The 19638-nt window shown below is 39.0% G+C and overlaps 1 protein-coding gene across 6 annotated transcripts in view; it reads left to right on the top strand.

Annotated features, from left to right (window-relative positions):
- Positions 1 to 19401, top strand: part of LOC139959431 (protein sidekick-1-like) — a 170445-nt gene extending 151044 nt beyond the window's left edge. For 3 of the 6 annotated variants that reach the window (XM_071957039.1, XM_071957038.1, XM_071957040.1), the window contains exons 25-41: positions 266 to 372; positions 1330 to 1507; positions 2062 to 2254; positions 2684 to 2787; positions 3706 to 3776; positions 4323 to 4551; positions 4930 to 5235; positions 5750 to 5887; positions 6499 to 6666; positions 7016 to 7144; positions 7678 to 7848; positions 8281 to 8421; positions 9101 to 9239; positions 10871 to 10885; positions 13817 to 13861; positions 16434 to 16563; positions 17370 to 19401. In XM_071957039.1, the coding sequence (XP_071813140.1) occupies positions 266 to 372; positions 1330 to 1507; positions 2062 to 2254; positions 2684 to 2787; positions 3706 to 3776; positions 4323 to 4551; positions 4930 to 5235; positions 5750 to 5887; positions 6499 to 6666; positions 7016 to 7144; positions 7678 to 7848; positions 8281 to 8421; positions 9101 to 9239; positions 10871 to 10885; positions 13817 to 13861; positions 16434 to 16563; positions 17370 to 17600 (2495 nt within the window). In that variant the 3' untranslated portion in view covers positions 17601 to 19401. The remainder of the gene's footprint in view (positions 1 to 265; positions 373 to 1329; positions 1508 to 2061; positions 2255 to 2683; positions 2788 to 3705; positions 3777 to 4322; positions 4552 to 4929; positions 5236 to 5749; positions 5888 to 6498; positions 6667 to 7015; positions 7145 to 7677; positions 7849 to 8280; positions 8422 to 9100; positions 9240 to 10870; positions 10886 to 13816; positions 13862 to 16433; positions 16564 to 17369) is intronic. The other 3 variants (XM_071957041.1, XM_071957042.1, XM_071957043.1) reach the window with 3 other exon arrangements.
- Positions 19402 to 19638: the final 237 nt, after the last annotated feature.

The raw sequence follows: 19638 nt of genomic DNA, 5'->3' as shown, positions 1-19638 counted from the left end.
ACTACAGAAGATGCCAGTCCTTGGGGTTTTCCCGATATGTAGACAACTCTCCCCATGCCAAAATTGGTTCATCTTATCGTCGGTGGAGAATTGCAAGAAGGGCAAAAAGAAATGAAATAACAGGGTGGGGTAGGGAGGAGAAAGAGAGGGGTGGGAGGGGGGGTTAGAGATAGAAAGCCTTATCCTCACTTTAAGAATAAAGTACAACAGTCACCATTGATATGCTCTGAAACCTTTATCGCTGTCATTCGTCTACCCACCGCAGAACCTGGTCCTCCGATGAGCTTGCATTTTCCCACCGCCTCTGAAGCTAGTGTCCGCCTTGTCTGGACTGCCCCGGATGAACCGAACGGAGTGATTGACAACTATCGGGTAAGGCTGGCAATTACTGAAATATGGGAGAAAAAACCCAGACTAGGAGAATTTATTTATGCCAATAGTGAACTTTTGAAGTTTTTGGGTAGTTGTTCACATCACATTTTTTTATCATTCTAAGTGACAATGGTAAGCTGCACAAAGCATATAAAATTTTACAAATTAGAAATTTGGTTTAATGTGATTAATATCTCTTTCTTGTTGCCTAGAAACTATGTTACTGCTCGTTTTATCCTTCTGCCATTCATTGTTTCAACATAACACCATGCTATAGATTGTGGTGGAAAATTGTATTATTAATTGAGATCTGTACTCTTTCCCTTTTATTTGAATCATTTGTTCGGAACATTATGACAGTAGGTCAAACCTACACTTATCTAAGCCTCAGCGATCTGGTCCTTAGCAAGTACATCATTGCACGGCTAGCGATATTGTCAAAGACTTGTCATTGTGATGTCAAACCTATGAAGCCAATACTGACTGAATTTATAGTGAGTTTATAGTGAACTGCACAAGTTTCATATTTATACAACTTTTGAGGAACAGTTTTTGAAAGGATATTATGTCTTGCGAGTTTGTTCAATGCCTTACAACATCTGTGTAATAATATTTAAAAAAGGAAATGACAAATTAATTCATTTTGCCCTGGTCATGGTTTGTGGCAACCATGTGTGATCAATAGGTCTGGCAGTACCTGAACAACAGCTCTGAATACAAGTTGCCATTGGTATGAGTTCTAGGCAATAAGTACAAATATGAGCACGTATTCTCACACTAGCATCTAGAAAAGATTTCCAGAATGCCCGAGTAGACAGACTAGTACAAATGCTGAAGGGTGAGTGCAGGACGGTTGCAAGGACGGGTACATGGGACAGGTACACGGAACAGGTAGAAGGGATGGGTACACGGGTATCCTTGAATTTGTTTAAAATGTGTCCTTTTATCTTTGTTTAGATATCATACAGACTGTCTGGCGACTCACAGATAATTAACACACACGAGGGCAGTAATCTTCACTACGTGGCTAACGGACTAGAGGGCAATAAAATGTACACCTTCACCGTGACTGCTCACAACGGGGAAGGATGGGGAGCACCGGCCAGCGCCAATGTCATCACGTCCAACCAGAGAGGTAAATGTAACGGCTGACAGACCCCGTAACTGGGGAGCGGTTAACACGAACTGTGACCCAAGAATTATCATAAAGTCAAAAATGTCAAAAAGTGATGTTTTTTTTCATGTTCATATTTAGAAGGAGAAAAACAAAAACTTTTGAAGTGGTTTAGTATCTCTAAACAAAAACCCTGTTCTTTTGATCGTAATTACTTTGATATCTACTCTCCTTGCTTGCCAATCACATATTATTTGGGTATGCAAACCCCCCTCTCCACGCCCCTCCCTATTTTGAATCGGTCTGAATATTCTGTACTCTTAAAGACCCTAACCCACAGGTCACCGGTTCAAGTCCCATTCCACCCAACAATTCGGTTGCTCTTTTTTTTCCATCGTAAAGATCCTGTAATATGTTAAACTTAGTTGATGTGTTGAATGCTGGTGACTTAATAGACTCTATAGGGGGAGGGTTGTGGTAGGGGGAAGGGAGTTGGGAAGTAAGAAGTAATGGCAGTTCTAGGTAGGGCTGCTGGTCACAGATACTGACACTGGTCATAAATTCCACTCTGGCAGCTAAACCAGACCCACCCTCGATTGTCAACGTTAACCACGTACAGAGCAGGCAAGCGGACCTCTCCTGGACCCCCGGCAGCTACAACGATGCCCCTCTGAGGAGTTATAGGATCAGAGTTAGGATCCATAGAGGTTCCTGGATGGATCATGCCACCACAATACCTCCAGACGCTATCTCCTATACGGTCATGGGGTATGTCAAATTTTTGGTTTAAAATTCTTATTTTAAGTTGCTTATTCCCAAGTCCCCACACCCACCCCAATTGGTTAAAATCAATTTAAAAAGGCTATGAGATAAGTAGTGCAATATTACACGATACAATATTTCACATCATATATGGTCTAGGAAGCATTTGGGAGGGTGGGGCATGGGGAGGGTGGACGACAGTGGGGTGGGGGAAGCAACCAGTTACTGAACTATGAATGTACATAAATTATGTCATTGATAACAACTTGCATGTAAAAACCAGACATGGTTTGCTAATTCATGTGTACCCACTTCCGCTTCACCAGACCTGCCAATCCACCCTACTCCAAAGGTGTAGTTTTTGGGGGGGGGGAATATTTTCAATGTAGTTCACTTGAATAAATTTGTTGTTCTGGTTGATTGTTCCCCTGACAGGCTGAAACCAGATACAAGCTACGAGTTTAAGATTCAAGCAAGCAACGACGTCGGCTCCAGCTCGTTTAGCGATCCTTCCGCTCCTGTTGCAACACTTGAGGACGGTAGGTTCCACTATAGCAACAGGAATATGTTGTATGTCATTAGATATGATCATGTGTAGGCTTGGTATCCTAACATGTCATAGATAATTGATGAAAGTGTGTAAACATTCCCTTTCCTACTGTAGAGCCATGCCCTTTTGGCATAGCTGGCCTGCCTTAGCATTTAACTCCACCGGAACTGGTCAAACCCTATCGTTCAGATTAGGAAACCCTCCAGGGCGTGGGGTAGCCTTGAAATCTATTGTTCTGAGACACTATGTTCTTTTACTAGTTATAACAACACCTTCAAGATTTCTATTTACCTTTTAGCTACGTTTTTGTCTGCTTTTGCAGCATTTGAAGTTGTTTCTTTAATAGCTCTATGAGAGCTCTTAATTGGTGTCAGAGAACACACTAGTAGATTTAATACACATGGACTAAAACAAAACCATGGTGTCTATTCCATTCTTGAAAGTTGTGGTCACCAGCAGAGACCCGGAGCTCCCATTACCCCACCCCCCAGGAATGTCAACACCGAACATCCTTTCCCCCGGCGTTTACACTACTTTCTCACCCCAGTTCAACAGCAAAGTGTCCTTTCAATTATACATTAGTACACCCTGGCCTGGTAGAAGTATTTTTAACAGTTCTACAACCCATCAAAGTTAGTTTTTTGCAAACAACAAAATATTCATTTTGGTGATATTTAGATTTGTTTATTTAGAATATGTTGCAGTTTTATTTGTTTCTAACAATTTCAGCCCATATTCAATTTTACAGATGGGATTCGGGATTAATTTTGATAAATTTTTGTAATGAGAGCCTCATCAGAAGAAGAAGATATCAAACCAACACTGATGAAAGAAGAGGAAAGGAAACTTTATTCGAAACATCTACTAGCATTAATTCATTTCTTATTCCCTTTCATTTTTTGTTTAGCTCCAGAGGGATCCCCTACAATCGTGGAGGTACGCCCATACACTACAACTGCAGTGAATGTCACATGGCAGGTATGTTCTGAACATAATTTTACCAATTCTTTTGGTTTTGCACTTATCAATTTGTTATTTACTTATTTTGTAAATGTTTGCAATGCTGATGTGGCACTGTCTGTATGATATCCTAACATTGCAGGTTTCATTTCCATTGTTAAAGGCCACTTTTATTTGGCACAGAATAGTGTAAGGAAAATGTATGAAACTATATGTGAGATGTTGTGACTGTTGAGGTTCTGTGCATTAAAATTACCAACAACATGTTACAGAGGATTTTTGAAGCACCAGAAAAAATTATACCGAATTGCTTCTCCCTTGATTGCAATGTTAACGACTGCTACTACCCAACATATAGATTTTATTCCCGCATTTCCTAAAGCCCCTCACACCCCCTCCTCACAAAAAGCGAAAGTTTGAACAAAGTAATTGTGTGTGCAATGATTATGTAATGTCTTTTGGATAAATTATCTCTCTGAATTATCCCAAAGTATAAACTGCAAAGTTGCATGTGATGTCAAATCCCCCAATGGTTTTGCTGTTTTACTTATTTCCTGAATGAAGGCTCCTCCTGCGGACACGTTCAACGGCGCCCTCCTCGGTTACCAGATCATCTTCCGTAAGCTCCCAGACGGCAGCGAAGTGAAGAGACTGATCGAGGACCCGCACGCCGTGCATAAAAGCCTGGAGAATCTTCTCATCTTCCAGGATTATGAGATCACGGTGGCCGCCTATAACAAAATCGGCACTGGCCCGTTGAGCAGACCATGGACGGTGTTCGTCGGCGAAGCGGGTAAGGCAGGAAGTATTATTTCATTAATGGCATGCTTCATTTATAAGCCATGAGTGAAGTTGGTATCCGTTAGCAATATTATATATGTTTTTAGGCATCTTCTTTTTTTTCTTCATATTTGCTTATAAATGATACTGTGTGAGAAAACCATCAACTGGCAGAATGAGTTACTACATCGTACAGTTTATGTGTGTTACCGTCCTAACAATATTGGATGATAACTTTAAAAAGAAAAAAAGAAGATATTTGTAATAGAAATGTTCCACCAGTATGATAAATGTATGATAATCAGTAAATAATAATAATAATATAATAAATAATAATAATAAATAATAAACGTCTGGCATCGTCTCCTCCTCCTCTCAATCCCATCAACAGTCCCCTCGGCAGCGCCCACCAGTGTACGTGTCAATGCCAACAGCCCCAACAGCTTGACAGTCAGCTGGTCCCCGCCCCCCGTCGATACCCTGAGCGGAGGTCTCCAGGGGTACAAGGTCATTTATTGGGAAGTGGACATGAAACGAGACGCTGACACCCAGACCAGAACGTATGGTTCGACCTCGACGTTGGTGACCCTGGACGGCTTGCAGTGCGCTACCACGTACGGCCTCGTGGTGAAGGGGTTCAATGCCGCTGGTGAAGGACCTGCCAGTGATGTGCACATGAGCACGACTGATGAAGATAGTAAGTGCCCCTCTCCCCTCCCACCCCTCCCATTTACCCCTAACACATTTTTATTGTAATAAATCACCTTCAGCATCAATCCCAATAAGAAAATTACATCAACAATATTTTCTGTGTTGTTAGCTTTTTATTCTTCCCAATAGAGTTAGGACTGTGTCTCACTCTACGATGAGACCACCTGCTCTGATGGTATCTGAACTGCAACAAAGCCCCACCATGGTCGGGCTGAGGGTAGAACATTGGGGGGGGGTGACAGCTTCCCCCAGAAGACCAGAAATGGCATTTTGACAGAACGGACATGATTTGAACTTCCTTACAATTGGCAAAATTTCTTTCTTTGTAACTACTTTTTAGCTTTCTTTTTCTTCATCTTAAATCTGTGACAAAGGCTAAGCGAAAAGTTTTGTGATCTTCATGGCCAATCTGCGACAGGCAAGCTATACTCTTCCGCAGTAAACTCTGTTGATCATTGGTGTAAAATCATGTGTAACTTCTTTACTTTTTCGTATCACAGTTCCCGGTGAAGTCGAGTTCTTATCGTTTACTCAGATCCGAATGACTTCCTTAATGGTAACCTGGGGAGAGCCACCAAAGTCCTGTGGTAACATCACCTATTATAAACTCTCTTACCAATCATTGCAAACCATTAACGGTGAGTGAAGTGAAAGACTCTGATACCCTCCCCCCCTCCCCCCTCATTTCCTATATTCATTTCTGTAATTTTCCTCCAAATATTGCTGAAATATTTCAGAAATTCCTTCATGGGAGTTATCTACCTCTCTTTGAATTGTTTCAAGATGGTTGAGGTAGGTTCAATCTGATGATGATGAGTAAAATATATTAATAATATATATATTAATACCAGTTTTTGGTGCTTTGTTAGTGTTACTTTGGTGAATAGAAATGGCCTTTGAAAGGGGGTCATCCTCTTGAATAAGACAGCTGTTAGGATAGGGTGGGCTAAACTAGTTACTGTTCTGCTTCTCAATGCTGTCGTACTTCATTATTAACAGCACCTGATCACGTTTCTGCTCGGAAACATTCTTTCTCGTTTAAGTACTTGGCTCTGTTTAAAATTGGGGTATTCATTTGGGCTTGATTGTACTTGAAAATGGTGTTGAAAACTAAGTCTTTCAAAACCTAAATTGAAGTTTTGGGTAATAAATATAAAATAAAGTGCAAAATTAACATTTCAAGGTTAAGGAGGGGACAAAAAAGAAGCTGATGTGTGAAATATGGGTTCTGTTCATATAATTTTCACAGGTGAAAAGTCATTAATTTTGAATGAAATCCCTGCGTCGAAGACCACCTATAATGTGGCAGAGTTGGAGCCCAATGTCCCGTACCTGTTCAGTATCAGCGCAAGGACGGCCAGTAAACCCCAGTATGGACCCATCGTAGCGAAAAACATTACAACTGGACCACAACTAGGTAGGTGCATCATTAGTTTTCAACATAGATGTTTCACAATAATTATGCAGAAATGTACATTCATGTCTGTGATTCCAAAGACAACCATATTCCTCTCTATCCCCCCCCCCCCCGCCTAACCCTCAACCACTGCAGTAACCCAATATGCAGTGTCCTCTATGGCCTTGTCGTTAACCACTGTTGGCAAAGATATTTCGGAAACGACTATATTGTAGGTCGCATCACTCGGTTGGAACGTTTGAGAATTGTCCTGAAAAAAAGTAGAAACACAAATTCTCAGTGTCATGACCCACTTTGGTAAGTTTCCTGTCGGTCGAGTCATCCCGTTTTCGTTGACCTGGTCTTTCAGGTGCGCCAGGCAGTCCGAGAAATGTCCGACTTGAAGTCGACGAGGGAACGTTGACTTTACTGTGGGAGGAACCAGAGAATTTTGGCTTTTCCAGAATTTTGGGTTACATCATCGAATACAAAGAACAGAGTGAGTTTGTTGTGACTTTTTTTCTCCCACTCCTACGATTCAATGTCCATGGAATATGTCCGCAGAGGGATTGCCATGGTCAAATGACCTGTGGGCCAACTGGGTGAGGTGGTTATCTCACTTGCAACGCTAGCACCGTAATAGGGTCTACAATTGCGATTATTAGGCAGATTTCAATAACTAACATTTTATTCTGATAAAAGACAACATCACAGAAGGTCATGCACAAGGGGGTTACTGCATATTGTGTCAGTCTGGTACGGCACACTGCATTTCAAGCATACTTTTCAACATGTATTCAAATCCAGTAGTTGTGATGTCATCGTTACCACGGATGCACTTTTATGAATAACTTTGATATCGTTACATCTGGTTGATAGTCGATTAACATTTCTCTCTTTGAATGACTTAAAGACAATGGATAAGCTTTATGTGTACTGACAAGAATACTTATTTTTGGCCCCTCTAATGAAAATCAGTTTCGGGTAAAATATACCATTTTCAAGTGTCTTTCATATTTTCGACTACCGCAGATCAAAACGACTGGATCATGTTGACAGACGAAATACCTCCCTCGGAGGAATCCTACCAGTTCTCGTACCAGGAGTTAAATTCAGCTACAGTTTATTCCTTCAGGGTTCTAGCAGAGAATGCTCAGAGTATCAGTGAACCTGCCGTTCTCCCCGAGCCTTTCGATACATCAGGTATTGATCCTTGTTAGCAAAAGTATATCTGTTTTTAGTACCATGTCAAAGGTCGGAAGCTGAGAGGGCTGCAGCATCACTGCATCTAGGCTGCATACGGAAGTTAATCCTCATTTAACCCCCCCCCCCCAATAGGCACTGTTTGTCTACAGAGATTATCTCTCCATGTTGTAATTGATTCAAGTCTTGAGACAGCACGATTTGGCGGTGACTGCCGCTGTCCATTTTGACATTTTGTGAATTTATTTTTAAACTTATGAAAATTGGTGTGAGAGAATGTGGAGATTTTCAAGTATAAATTATGACAAGCGTCATTCAGGAAAAATCTTTCACACAATCATTTAAGAATTGAATTTCTGTAATCATCAATCAAGTTTTGTTTCTCTTTGATTTTATGCCTTTTTCGTTTGATTTCCTCATTCCCTCTCGCAGCTGTCAGTTTTGCTGGCGGGGCGCAGGCAAACTTCTACGAGGAGTGGTGGTTCCTCGTGATCGTGGCTCTCATTGGTATCATCATCATCATCTTGGTGGGAGCGTCTTTATGCATGTTGGGTAGAAGTAAACTTTATAAAGGTATTTTGGCCCACAGATATTCCAAATTTTACTGAGTTTATCAATTGTTTGAAATATGTATCATTTTACAACTTTTATACATACAGGCTTAAAAAAAAAAAACAATTTTTGGCTGGAGGGAGGGAGGTTGGTGGTTATGAGGAATTCTATTGAAAATTGAGAGTGTCCATTTTATTACAATATTTGCTCCCTCCTTTCCCACCCCCCCCACCTCCAATGAAATGGTGGCCAAGCAATTGAGCGTGGGGGGAGGTAAATTTTGAACATGCTGCCAGGGATGTGCTCATACTGGGCGGCACTGGGTGGCTGCGCCCAGCAGTTCTGAATGCCGCCCAGCACAAACAGTATTTTAAACATTTCCGCCCGGCACTTTTTTGATGATAATTTAACAATTTTTACCATAACCAAAATCTGGGAGAATACATGGCACAGAATAGGAAAAATAGCACCACCTAAGCATACTTCATGTGCAAAATTTGTCCAATCTGCCCGGCCCTCAAATATTCCTGAGCACATCCCTGTGCTGCTCATATTAATATCGTAAAGTACCCTCTTTTCAGTACAGGACCCCTTCCCTGCCCCTTTTTAGTCCAGACATCATCTGTTTATATGATTTAGCAACTTTTTTTCTCCCTTTCTCATGATTTTTTGCTTCTACACCTCTCTTAAATCAAACCAGAGAAGAAGAAAAAGCGAATCAACCACGTCCATCAGCCGAGTCAGGAGGACGACAACGACTTTGCACCCATAGAGATGAATACGGGGGGTCGTAGGGGACCGAGGAATGGAAACTACACCAGCACAAACTCATACAGAAGGTAAGAAGAAAGTCCTCTTGATTCAGAGTTAGAATTTAGTGTTAAGGGCAACTTCTGCTGGATTCTGTTGACCTCTGACAGCTGAAATTTTATACTCAATTGTCAAATGCAGTTTGTGTCTCGGTGTTCATTCTTCAAGTTTGTTGAGGAGAATTTTTTTTGGTTTTTAAACATTTTTGCTGTTTTTCTTTAAATATCTTGCGGATAGTTTTGTTGTGGGTTTTGTTTTTGAGCACGCCTGCTGTGAAAAAAGTATAGATTGAGAAGGAACTGAATCACAATTGCACCATTACCAGAATATTGTTATAAGTAGAGTTTAAGGGGGGAGGGGAGGGATTCCCTGTTATTGAGGAAATTACATCTTTCCCATCTCTTGGAAGGAAAATGTGTTTTGAAAATTCCTGCATCCTCTTGCCACTGTTGTGATGTTCCTGATTGTGCAGTATTTGTCTCACTCTCGCTACTGCTGTGACGTGAATAACAAAAAGAAGCAGTGTTTCATGTTTTTCTTCTCGAAACTTTCTGTGTTCTCTGCAAAGTGTCCTCATTACTAGCTCATTAGATTTTTTTTTTTTACCGGCTATTCATAAATATTGGACTTCCAGCAGGATGGGAAACCTTGTCTTGTTTGTCGTGCAGTTTACACTGCTTTTTCATTTTCCCATGTCGCTACTTAGATGGAGTCGGATGGTGTGGGGTAGGGCGGGGTGCAGCAGGGGTTCCATCAACATCTCGATTCATGTCAAAGCACATTCATTTCTTGTCATCTTCACTTCCGTTTGTTGTTATGGTTACACCTCGTGCTCTTGTGGCACTTCATCCTACTAGGCCTTTTTGGGGAAGAAGAATCTATTGTATTACTGGTTTATTATAAAGTGTCACAAGAATTCCCAAATTGAATCTGTCTTGCTCAGCTGCCTGATAAGTCACCATGTCACAACTCACTAGCCATACATCAGCCAAACTTCACACATAACCTTATTATAGAATGGAGACTTTCATTGCAAAACTCTGGAAAATGGTTAGAAATTTGGACACTCATTACTTCATCCTCTCTCAAGTTCCCTTTTCCAGCTTTTGCAACCTCTCCTTTCATGACAGCTTGGAAGAAATTAACATTCATTCATAGTTTGCTCGTGGTAATGACGATGGTTCACACAACTAATAAATGGTGTCATTAGTGGGATTCTTAGGTAAATTAATATGGAGGGAACAAAAAAGGCTATCCTTTAGCATGTAAATTCTTCTAATGTTGGGATTATATAATGATATGGAAATGGTTATTTAATGGTATAGTCCTAGGCTTTATTAGATTATTTTATGAAGGCTGATTAATGGTGTCAATAGTGGGATTCTACATTGATTATGCAGCAAACATTTTGGGATTTCAGTAGACAGTAAAGAGGGTTATGTCGTACATGTTTGTTTGAGATATCACAACTGGAACTACCCAGTCTTATATTCTGGAACTTTAAGTGATTGCGCCCATTTATAGGAACAGGATTACATTTCACAAGCAGGCTTCATTCTGAACATTCTGTAACAGCTTTACTATTAAAAATTGATCTTATTAACATGGTTTGAAAAACATGTGCTTTTAACATCTCTACAAAATTTTTCTTCACTCAAAGGATGAAATTGACAAGGTTGGTAAAAACATTATCTTTCCAAACCAAAAAACCCATTCGTTTTTTTTTTCACTCTTTACTTGGGCAAAAACAGCTGACGTATATACTAATGTACACTCATCGGTCAAGTTGCTTCTGCAGTATAATGCATGTGACATTTGTATCAAGCAGATTTCATGCATCTGCTATTGGTCACATTCCATTTTGCTTTTTATATGCAGGAATCTTCTCTTTCCACTTCTGCCAATTAATTCACACTTTTGTACATATTTAAGTGTACTGGAAAGTTGTAGTAAAAAGATTCAAGAAAAAGTACATCCAAAACTAAATCAAACTTCTGATTACAGTACACTTTCTGTTGTTTCATATCTGTCACAAGAAACAATAGATACATGTTACTTGCACTTTTGCCCTTTTTGTAATATTTACAAATGCAAATTCTCTATTTGTTGACAAAACCAAAAATTCTAACAATGTAATCAAAGTTTTTGATGTTTTCAAACTAAAAACTTTCTAGCATCAGATACTTAATCCCTCATCACAGTGCATTCAAATCTATACTAGAAATCAATGCATATCTTTGGCAGTAGTATTTGTTGCGTGTACCACTCCATTAAAACTTTCTTCTAACAACATTTTACTCAATTACTTCAGAATCATGCTCATTGCTATAGAAACTTATTCATTTTCATTTTGACAAAAAAACATATTTCCATCACAAGATTTGCTATGATCTCAATGTCAGTTGTGATACATATGCAATAGGACACAAGGGGAAGGGGTGGAAAAAAGGTGGCCTGTAGTCGTAAAGCCCGGGTCACATCTGCGCGATTCAACACGCGATTCAACTCGCAATACAATTGAAGGTTGAATCGCGTAGTTAGACACGGGTATCAACTTGTTGCGCAATAAAAGTTGCGCCGTCGATTTGGGTTGATTTGCAATAGAGCAATGTCCTATTCAGCGCAACTTCTCAGAAGCAACTTTTCTGATTCGCGTGATTTTAGTTGCGAGTTGAATCGCGTGTTGAATCGCGCAGATGTGACCCGGGCTTAAAGTTATTTCCAACAACTTTCAGCTATATAAATTTGTCCGGGTAGGCTTGAAGGATCTTATCCGTTGTTAAGACCATGTGTATCTTTTCCAGATTGTGATAGTAGCAAAAGGCTCACCATTCAATGGAATGAAATGCATCAATTAAATCCCCCAAGAAAACAAATAGAATATGAGAAATACAAACAAAGTGCTGTTGTTCCTTCTTTACCTATCCCCTCCCCCCCACTCACCCCCGTCCCCTACTCTGTAGTCAACTTTCTTGTAGTGGTCTTTAAGTGGATCTCTAGTGTTGCTTAAGCTCACTAATGTCTTGATGGTTCGTAGAGTGAACCGTTTTGTTTTATCGGACACCAGAAAGAATAGATGCTATAGTAATTGGGTGGCTGGCAGTCTCATGTTAAACCACAGCCTTTGCTTACCTCATACATAGGGTATCATATAAATTTAGGTTAAAAATCGGTACGTTATACCCTTACAGGTATGTAAATTACAGTAAAAACTTTGCAAGATAGCAGCTTCATTTATTAATAAACATCAGTTTAATTTGTTGCCAACTATGTAACCTCTTTTGTAAAGTTTTTCCAGCCATTCATCATGTTTGTGTGATGTAAAACATATCATGCTTCAAAAGCAGTCAAGTGATTTAGTTTTTTTTTGGCATATCACAGAAACAGTGATATCTTAAAAAAAAGTTGCAAAAATGGAAAAATATCACGACATATTTGGTAACCCTACCCATATATCTCTCTTTTTTTTTACCCAGAAGTTTTAAGACTACAGTAAAAAGCAAAAAAACTATGCCAATAAGTGAAACAGCTGAAAAATAGATTAGTGAATTCAGTGGAATTTGAAGGAGGATAAAATGTAAATTTTTGGAACTGTGACTGAAAAAGCAGATAAATGTCCCGCAAAACTGCTTAAGGAAAAAATGGCTTGTGACGTTGTCTAAGGATATAAGATTATCTATGTGAAACTAATACATGCTGGTAATAAGGAAAAGTAAAAAATAGAAGTACAAATGCAGAAAAAAAAATTATACCTTTAAATGGCAACATAGTCAATTACTACATGAAATACAAACATTGAACTGAATATATGAGGCAATTCATGTGTAAATGAATGGAAAGGGCTGAGAGGGGGGGGGAGTAGGGGGTGCACATGGGTACCGTTTCTTTGAATGGTGTACCTTAAGGTACGACTGGGGAAACATGATCCTTTGTATACCATTGTTCAGATTCTCAAGATTTGCACTTCTCTCAATTTTTGTTGGAATGTGAAGCACCCTTTATTTTTTTATAGTTTGTCCTTTCTAAAGTCTATTATCTTTGTACCCTATGTGTATGTTTATTTATTTATTTATTTGTTTAGTTTTTGTACAAGTTTTCTCAGGTTTTTCATGGATATTTTGCCAACAGGATAGAATATTATCAAATGGAAGAAATTATATTATTACCTTTCTACTTTTTTTTTTTTTTTTTGGCTGATGAATTTTAATGAATATCACATCAGATATCAAAATTGATCATATTTTCTGAAGATGGTGAGATACATTTAAGGAGACTCAATCAAGCTTGGTTAATCCTCAATGTCACATGATGAAAGTACAAAGATTTTGTTATTGACTATTTTAGGGAGAATACATATGACAAGAAACACTAGTAAAACCTTACAACTAGCTATGTATGTAAATGGTATCAATTCCAAAGTAAGATTCTCTCATATTCTTGCCAATTAAAAACCTGGCCTTTTTTTTGTGGATTCCGTGCGTTAAGAACTTCTTGGCTTTGGCAAAAGACTTATAGCAAGTTCAGTGACTTGGAGTAAGTCCAGCAGCCTACATTAATGTCACCACCCATTGGTCATCATTTTGCTTTGCTGTTTTTCCTCGGTTAGATACTCACAGGGCAGCACGGGCTGGATGGAGACCCATTTTGTCATGTAGGTTCATTTGGTGTTGGCTTGAACCCAAGTCCAAGGAATGCTTGTTGCAGTATTTCTGCCCCTCCCTCATTGGGTTATGAAACGTACTCTTTTGTTTGTGTCATTTTGGAAATACCAAAAAAAAGAAAAAAAATTATCTCTGCAATTTGTCAATACAGTAAAGGCATGTTTAATTGCTGTTCAGTTTTGCTCAGTAAAAGATTTACGTTACTAAATTCTGTGCCAAAAGATGATAAATATTTGATCAAATTTGAAAAAATCTGCCATTTAAATGAAAACGATAAATTTCATTTTTTAAATCCTCAATCAAAGATCTTTTGAGCAAACTGAACATATCTCATCCGTTCAAGTCATTGTGATACATGTTTGGAATGTTGTCTAAAGTTGTGGGCCATGGCATGTTTTTTAATATTTTGCTTTTCCCCAAGGGATTGTTTTCATTCTTACATCATCTTCATCTTTTGTGCTGATGTTCCGGCATGGGTATCCATGGGTACCAGTAATCATTTTTAATATCATTTACATATTTTATTTTTTATTTCCTCGCTTTGAACGAATCTATCATCCAGTATTTTATTTCATCCAGTTTCCATTCTTTTTTAATTTTTCACATTTGAAATCATATAGTCAATTTGCACTTCACTATCATCAATTTCAGTTTGTCAGCTTGACAATTTTGATTTTGTTTATACCCATTTTGCGTTTATTTCACTTTTTATATCGAGTTGTTTTCGTCCCACTTTATGATATTTTGTTTATGCAAATTTGATCAGGAGGGGTGGGGGTGGGTAGGGGGGAGTGAGAATATTATACTTGCTGTGTTCAAATGGAGTATCAGATAAGGTAGCAAATTGAGACTTATGCAAAAGGAAGAAAGAGGGTGGATGTGTTGAAATTGTTTGTCACTGCTGACACCAAGACTTAACATTGTAACATTGGTGTCAGCGGAGGGATCCTTCACGATTGAGAAGCAACGTGAGCTGGGAATCGAAGAAAGGTCAAAGTAAAAAAAGGTTTGAAAAGTTTGATACTTTAGGTGACAGTGATGGTAGACACTACATGATCTGATTACCCTAAGTGGTAGTCACCAATTTCTGACAGTAAATGGTATATGTTTCTAGCATGGCAACAGAAGAGGTCCTGATAACAGGCCTGTGCACCCTAATAAGACGATAAACATAAAAAACCAAACATAATATACTCAACACATCTGAAGTCACTTTCCATCTCTTTTCACTTTTCCTGGCACAGGCCAGATTGGCCTATTTATATCAACTGCCAGTTTCCGGCGTATTTCCATCACATTGACGATGAGCAGTAGGTCATGTGTTTCACAAGTGATCTTGTTAGGTGGTCCCCCTAATCTACTACTCCCTCATCCCTTCCCCTTCCTCCTGTAGCAATGCGTGTAGGCATTCTGTAGGTGTCGTCAAACTAACACCACATAAGGATGTTAAATCTTAGGCTGTATGTCGACTTTCTGATTCTCTTAAATGCTGGTTTTTTGCCCTCGGTGATTCACATCGTGGATTTCTCAAATCAGACCAACTTTAAATTCACAGATTTGATTCAGTTCTATACAAGACAATCCATAGATGTAAAAAAGGTGTTAAAATCCACTGGAACTTACTTTATTTAAGCAAAAGGCTGCTGTGTGCCAAACAAATGTCTCGATCTCAATAATTGTGTCCATTCTTCCAATAAAAAACATTTAACGACTTTAACCATCCTGTGCAATAAAATGACTTAAAATAGCTTTGATGTTTGTAATTAACCTGATCCTGTTTTGTATATTAATATGCGGCATTTTTGTGCTATCACTAACGTGTTCCTTCGCTGCTTCTGTTAACCAACACTGGGCCATGTATCTATCCTATATATATATGTATATATTGGTATGTCACGATGTACATGGGTTGTAATTAACTCACACTCATCTTCGACAGTGTTTGTCGGTTCAAGTTGTTGATCCTTTTGTCTTTAACATAAGAAAGCTCTACTCTCTATTGTTAATCTAACGTCTGTCCCAAATTAGTGTAAATGTGTAATTCCATTCAATTTTCATACCGGAAATGTTGCAATTTGCTTTGTAGGTATTGTGAAATTTCACTTTTCTAAAAAAAACTTTGATCTGACATTTTTAAAGATTGCTTGGGGTAATACCATGTCTAATTTCCCACAAATAGTTTGTATCAGCTTAGCAAGTCTTCTGATTTCAAGACCCTCAATTTTCAGTATTAAACAAATAGACATAAAGAAGGACAGCTTTCGACTGAACAAATGTATATGCAGTATCTATCCTACGGACATAACATTACCTATATATTTGCATATTAAACCACGCCCATAGCACAATGGGTTATGGCAGCTCCCCTCATCCTTCTGGTCACCATACTGCAGACTAATTAGGTCACACCCTGTCGGGACTGGCTTAGTGATGGGCCTAGTAGATGCTGTTATATAGTCGCTCTATAATCCGTTGCTAGCAGTGCCCTCCCAATACAAGGTAAAGTTCAAACTCATCAAGATTTACATGTGAACTAAATTTACCTCTGCTTTTCCATCACAGGCCTCCTCCGAAACCAAGCCCTGGGTCTGTGCAGTATTCAGAAGAAGAAGAGAGTAAACATTACGAGCCAGTCACCAAGAGAGATACTGCAGAGACAACTAGCCTAACAGAGAGATATGCAGAGTCAGTGGTGAGTACAATAGGCTCATTAACCTTGAGTAATCAATATATAGGACAGAACAGTGTCAATTTGTTGATTTATATAGCCTAAAAGATAGATTTGCAGAGTCAGTGGTGAGTAACTCTGTAAGCATGCTACACCTTCGTGGTCTGGTGAGAAAGAAATGCTTTGTATATAACATTTGTCCAGAGTCCCGTTGAGGATAAAGTAGTCTTATAGTTAGCCAAGAAAGACAGCTAGCTAGCCATTGGCCCTACCAATATAGATGATGTAAGGTGTTTCAATGCCATACTGTATGCAGTGTCTCCTTGCAGTAATAATATGGTGTGAAGTGCTGCTGCATTAGGGTGGTAGCAGAGGGTGCATTGCTCCACCGGTTTGTGGTGGGCAGTGGGTGGAGTTTTGTTCCCATGTGGTTTGCAGTTTATATGTCACTGCAGTAAAGTGTGCAGTGCTGCATTGGAGTGCAGTTTAGGGTGAATCGCCAGACATCTGGTAATTAGGGATTCTGCAGGGTTCACCATTAGCTTTGAAACATGATTCATGACTAGCAGCCCACGCCTGGCTATCAACCCGTTCTTGCTGGTTTCATTGCCATGTGCAATGTTTGACAGTGGAATCAGAAAATTTCCAACTACTACACACACATGCACAAGAGGGTCATTTGCCATGGTTAGAACTCGGACTTACAAGCCGTAATCTGTTCTTGCGTGAAAACCAAGGCAGTATTAACCTATTTGTGAAGAAGGCGGCGATAATGTTTTGTTCTCAATTGATCAATAATTCACCTACTCTAATTCACCTTTGCTCGACAGGGAAGCGAGAGTGAAGCTGAAATGAAGGAGGAAGCCATGGATACTTTTGTTAACCATTATGCAAGTCTTCCGTCCAATCAGAACTGGCGCCAACAGAGGGCGGCGCCGCAGGCTTACAGCTACACGGACAGCGAACCGGATCACAATAGCGTAACTATGTACAATAACGGCGTGGCCCAATTGGAGGCCGGGTCCCGTACCCCAATACATGGATTCTCGTCATTCGTATAACGACCGACGAAAAGTTAGGAACGTCTAAAAAACTCTTTGATGATTTAAAGATGAGCGTGGATCCAGGGAGTCTGTTCTGCTTCTGAAATAATAGATTAGCTTGAGGAAGAAGAAGAGGTGAGAAAAGTTTGAGATGAAAGGAGACAGAGCAAGATGAAGAGAGTCCTGAAATGGTCCGTACAAATCTTTCCAGTGAAAGCAATTTATTTGTCCTCGATTGAGGTTAACATGAACACCGTCTCTCTGGCCAAGAGAGACATCGTCTCGTTTCAGACGTAACTTGATCGTGATGGAGCAGGTGCTAGACAGACTGGTCCTTTAGATCACAAAGAGAAAGGACCAAACCCCCCTAGTTATCAATTTTAAATGAAATGATTGAATGTTATCCTGAACAATTTGGTGTCTTAAAGTTTGCTCACGACAACTCGGTCAAAGTTTGGCCAATTCTTACATCATAGGTGGTGGGTCGTTACACATTTTTGAAAAGTGACAAGAAAAGCAAAAATTGGGATTTGTATCTGAATAAGAATAAATAGTTTTATAGTTGCAGTTTGGTTGCTGTGGCATAGTAAGGAACTATACGACCTTGGTATTCAATTAAAGGGTACTGTGAAGGGGGGTGGTGGGGGGGACTTTAAGCTTAGCTGTTTTGTTTTTACCATTTGACCGGTTGAGTCACAAATTTGTTACATGATGAAATAAGAGGCCTCAAGTATTTAAGTCAATGTTCTATCTAAATGCCATCAAAGTGGTTTCTGATGGAGACACTCGTACAAGTCTAGCGTGGAATGAGGTGGTGATTCGGGGGACGGGGGGGGGAATATGGTGAAAGAGTTTCTGATGCAATTTTTAACTTACCTTAAGAAACTTATATGGAATGGCTGCAATAGAAGAGACCGTCTATGTATGTTTAAAATGAACCGAAATAGCAGATTTGTGAGGTTTAGAAGCTATCGTACTTTCTCACGCATTTGTCATTATTAGCTTATAATCATTGGAAGTGTACATAAGGGTTACAAAATAATTATCATCATATAAAAATTATTTAAAGTTTTAAAAAGGGTTTTCTTTTCTCTTCTCCTTTGCAGGGTCCAAATTTTTTTTTCAAATTTTTTTTCTTAAAGTAAACTTTAATTTTCAAGATTGGTATAGACAAATCTAAACATGTTATAAACATGTGAATGTTGGGTGGTAAAAAGGCCAACATCGAGGTTAAGAAAAATTGCAACGTCATGAATTTGTTTCCGCGAATCGTTATGGCTGTGATTCTTCAGTTAATGCAAGGAGTGCTGTTATGGGGCAATTTCTAAAAACTTTTGAGGCTGGAAATGTTTCTTCCTTAATATTTTACTTTAAGAAAAAACATCAGGCTGGTGCAACAAATGTGACATAATAGCGAGGGTTTCTTTTTCTTTCTTCATTATTACAAAACTGGGTTTTAATATTCAGTCAAATCCTTGTCTTATTAACTGGTTGAAATTATGCTTAACCCTTTCGAAATCCTATTTCCGATTTTCCCTTTCAAGGCTCTTTACTTGTAAATTATACTCATTGTGAGAATCTATGAACACGAAAGCGTGTTTAGCGTCTGTGGGATTTTATATGGCAATAATACCTGCTCTATTTTATATGAGTGATTCGATTGCAGCATCGTAAAGAATTAACAAAAATTAATACAGACATATTTCTCTCAATCAGTAAATGTTCTGTCTGCAAATACCAGAACCTCAAACAATTTTAATAAATATGATGTAAAGGAATAACTCTCGTTCCAGCCATAGTTGTTTTGCTCTTTTTCAAAGACATAAATTATGAAATTGATTTCCAGCATTTTGCTGTGATACTGGAAAGTTATTCCCCATTACATCATCTTGTCGGTTTTTTCCTCGGCTTTTTCAAGGTTTCAATAATATTAATTCCCATGTATTAACAATTGTGTACATATTATATAGCCTTATCGTCTGGGCAGCGCACTGTGATTTAACTCACACAACGTTTTTGACAAATTTCCTTTTCAAACGTATCTATCAGTTTAATA

Source organism: Apostichopus japonicus, chromosome 19, assembly GCF_037975245.1.
Source record: "Apostichopus japonicus isolate 1M-3 chromosome 19, ASM3797524v1, whole genome shotgun sequence".
In the NCBI taxonomy this organism is placed as follows: Eukaryota; Metazoa; Echinodermata; class Holothuroidea; order Aspidochirotida; family Stichopodidae; genus Apostichopus; species Apostichopus japonicus.
The sequence above is the reverse complement of the archived record's forward strand: the minus strand, read 5'-3'. Positions and strand labels throughout refer to the sequence as shown.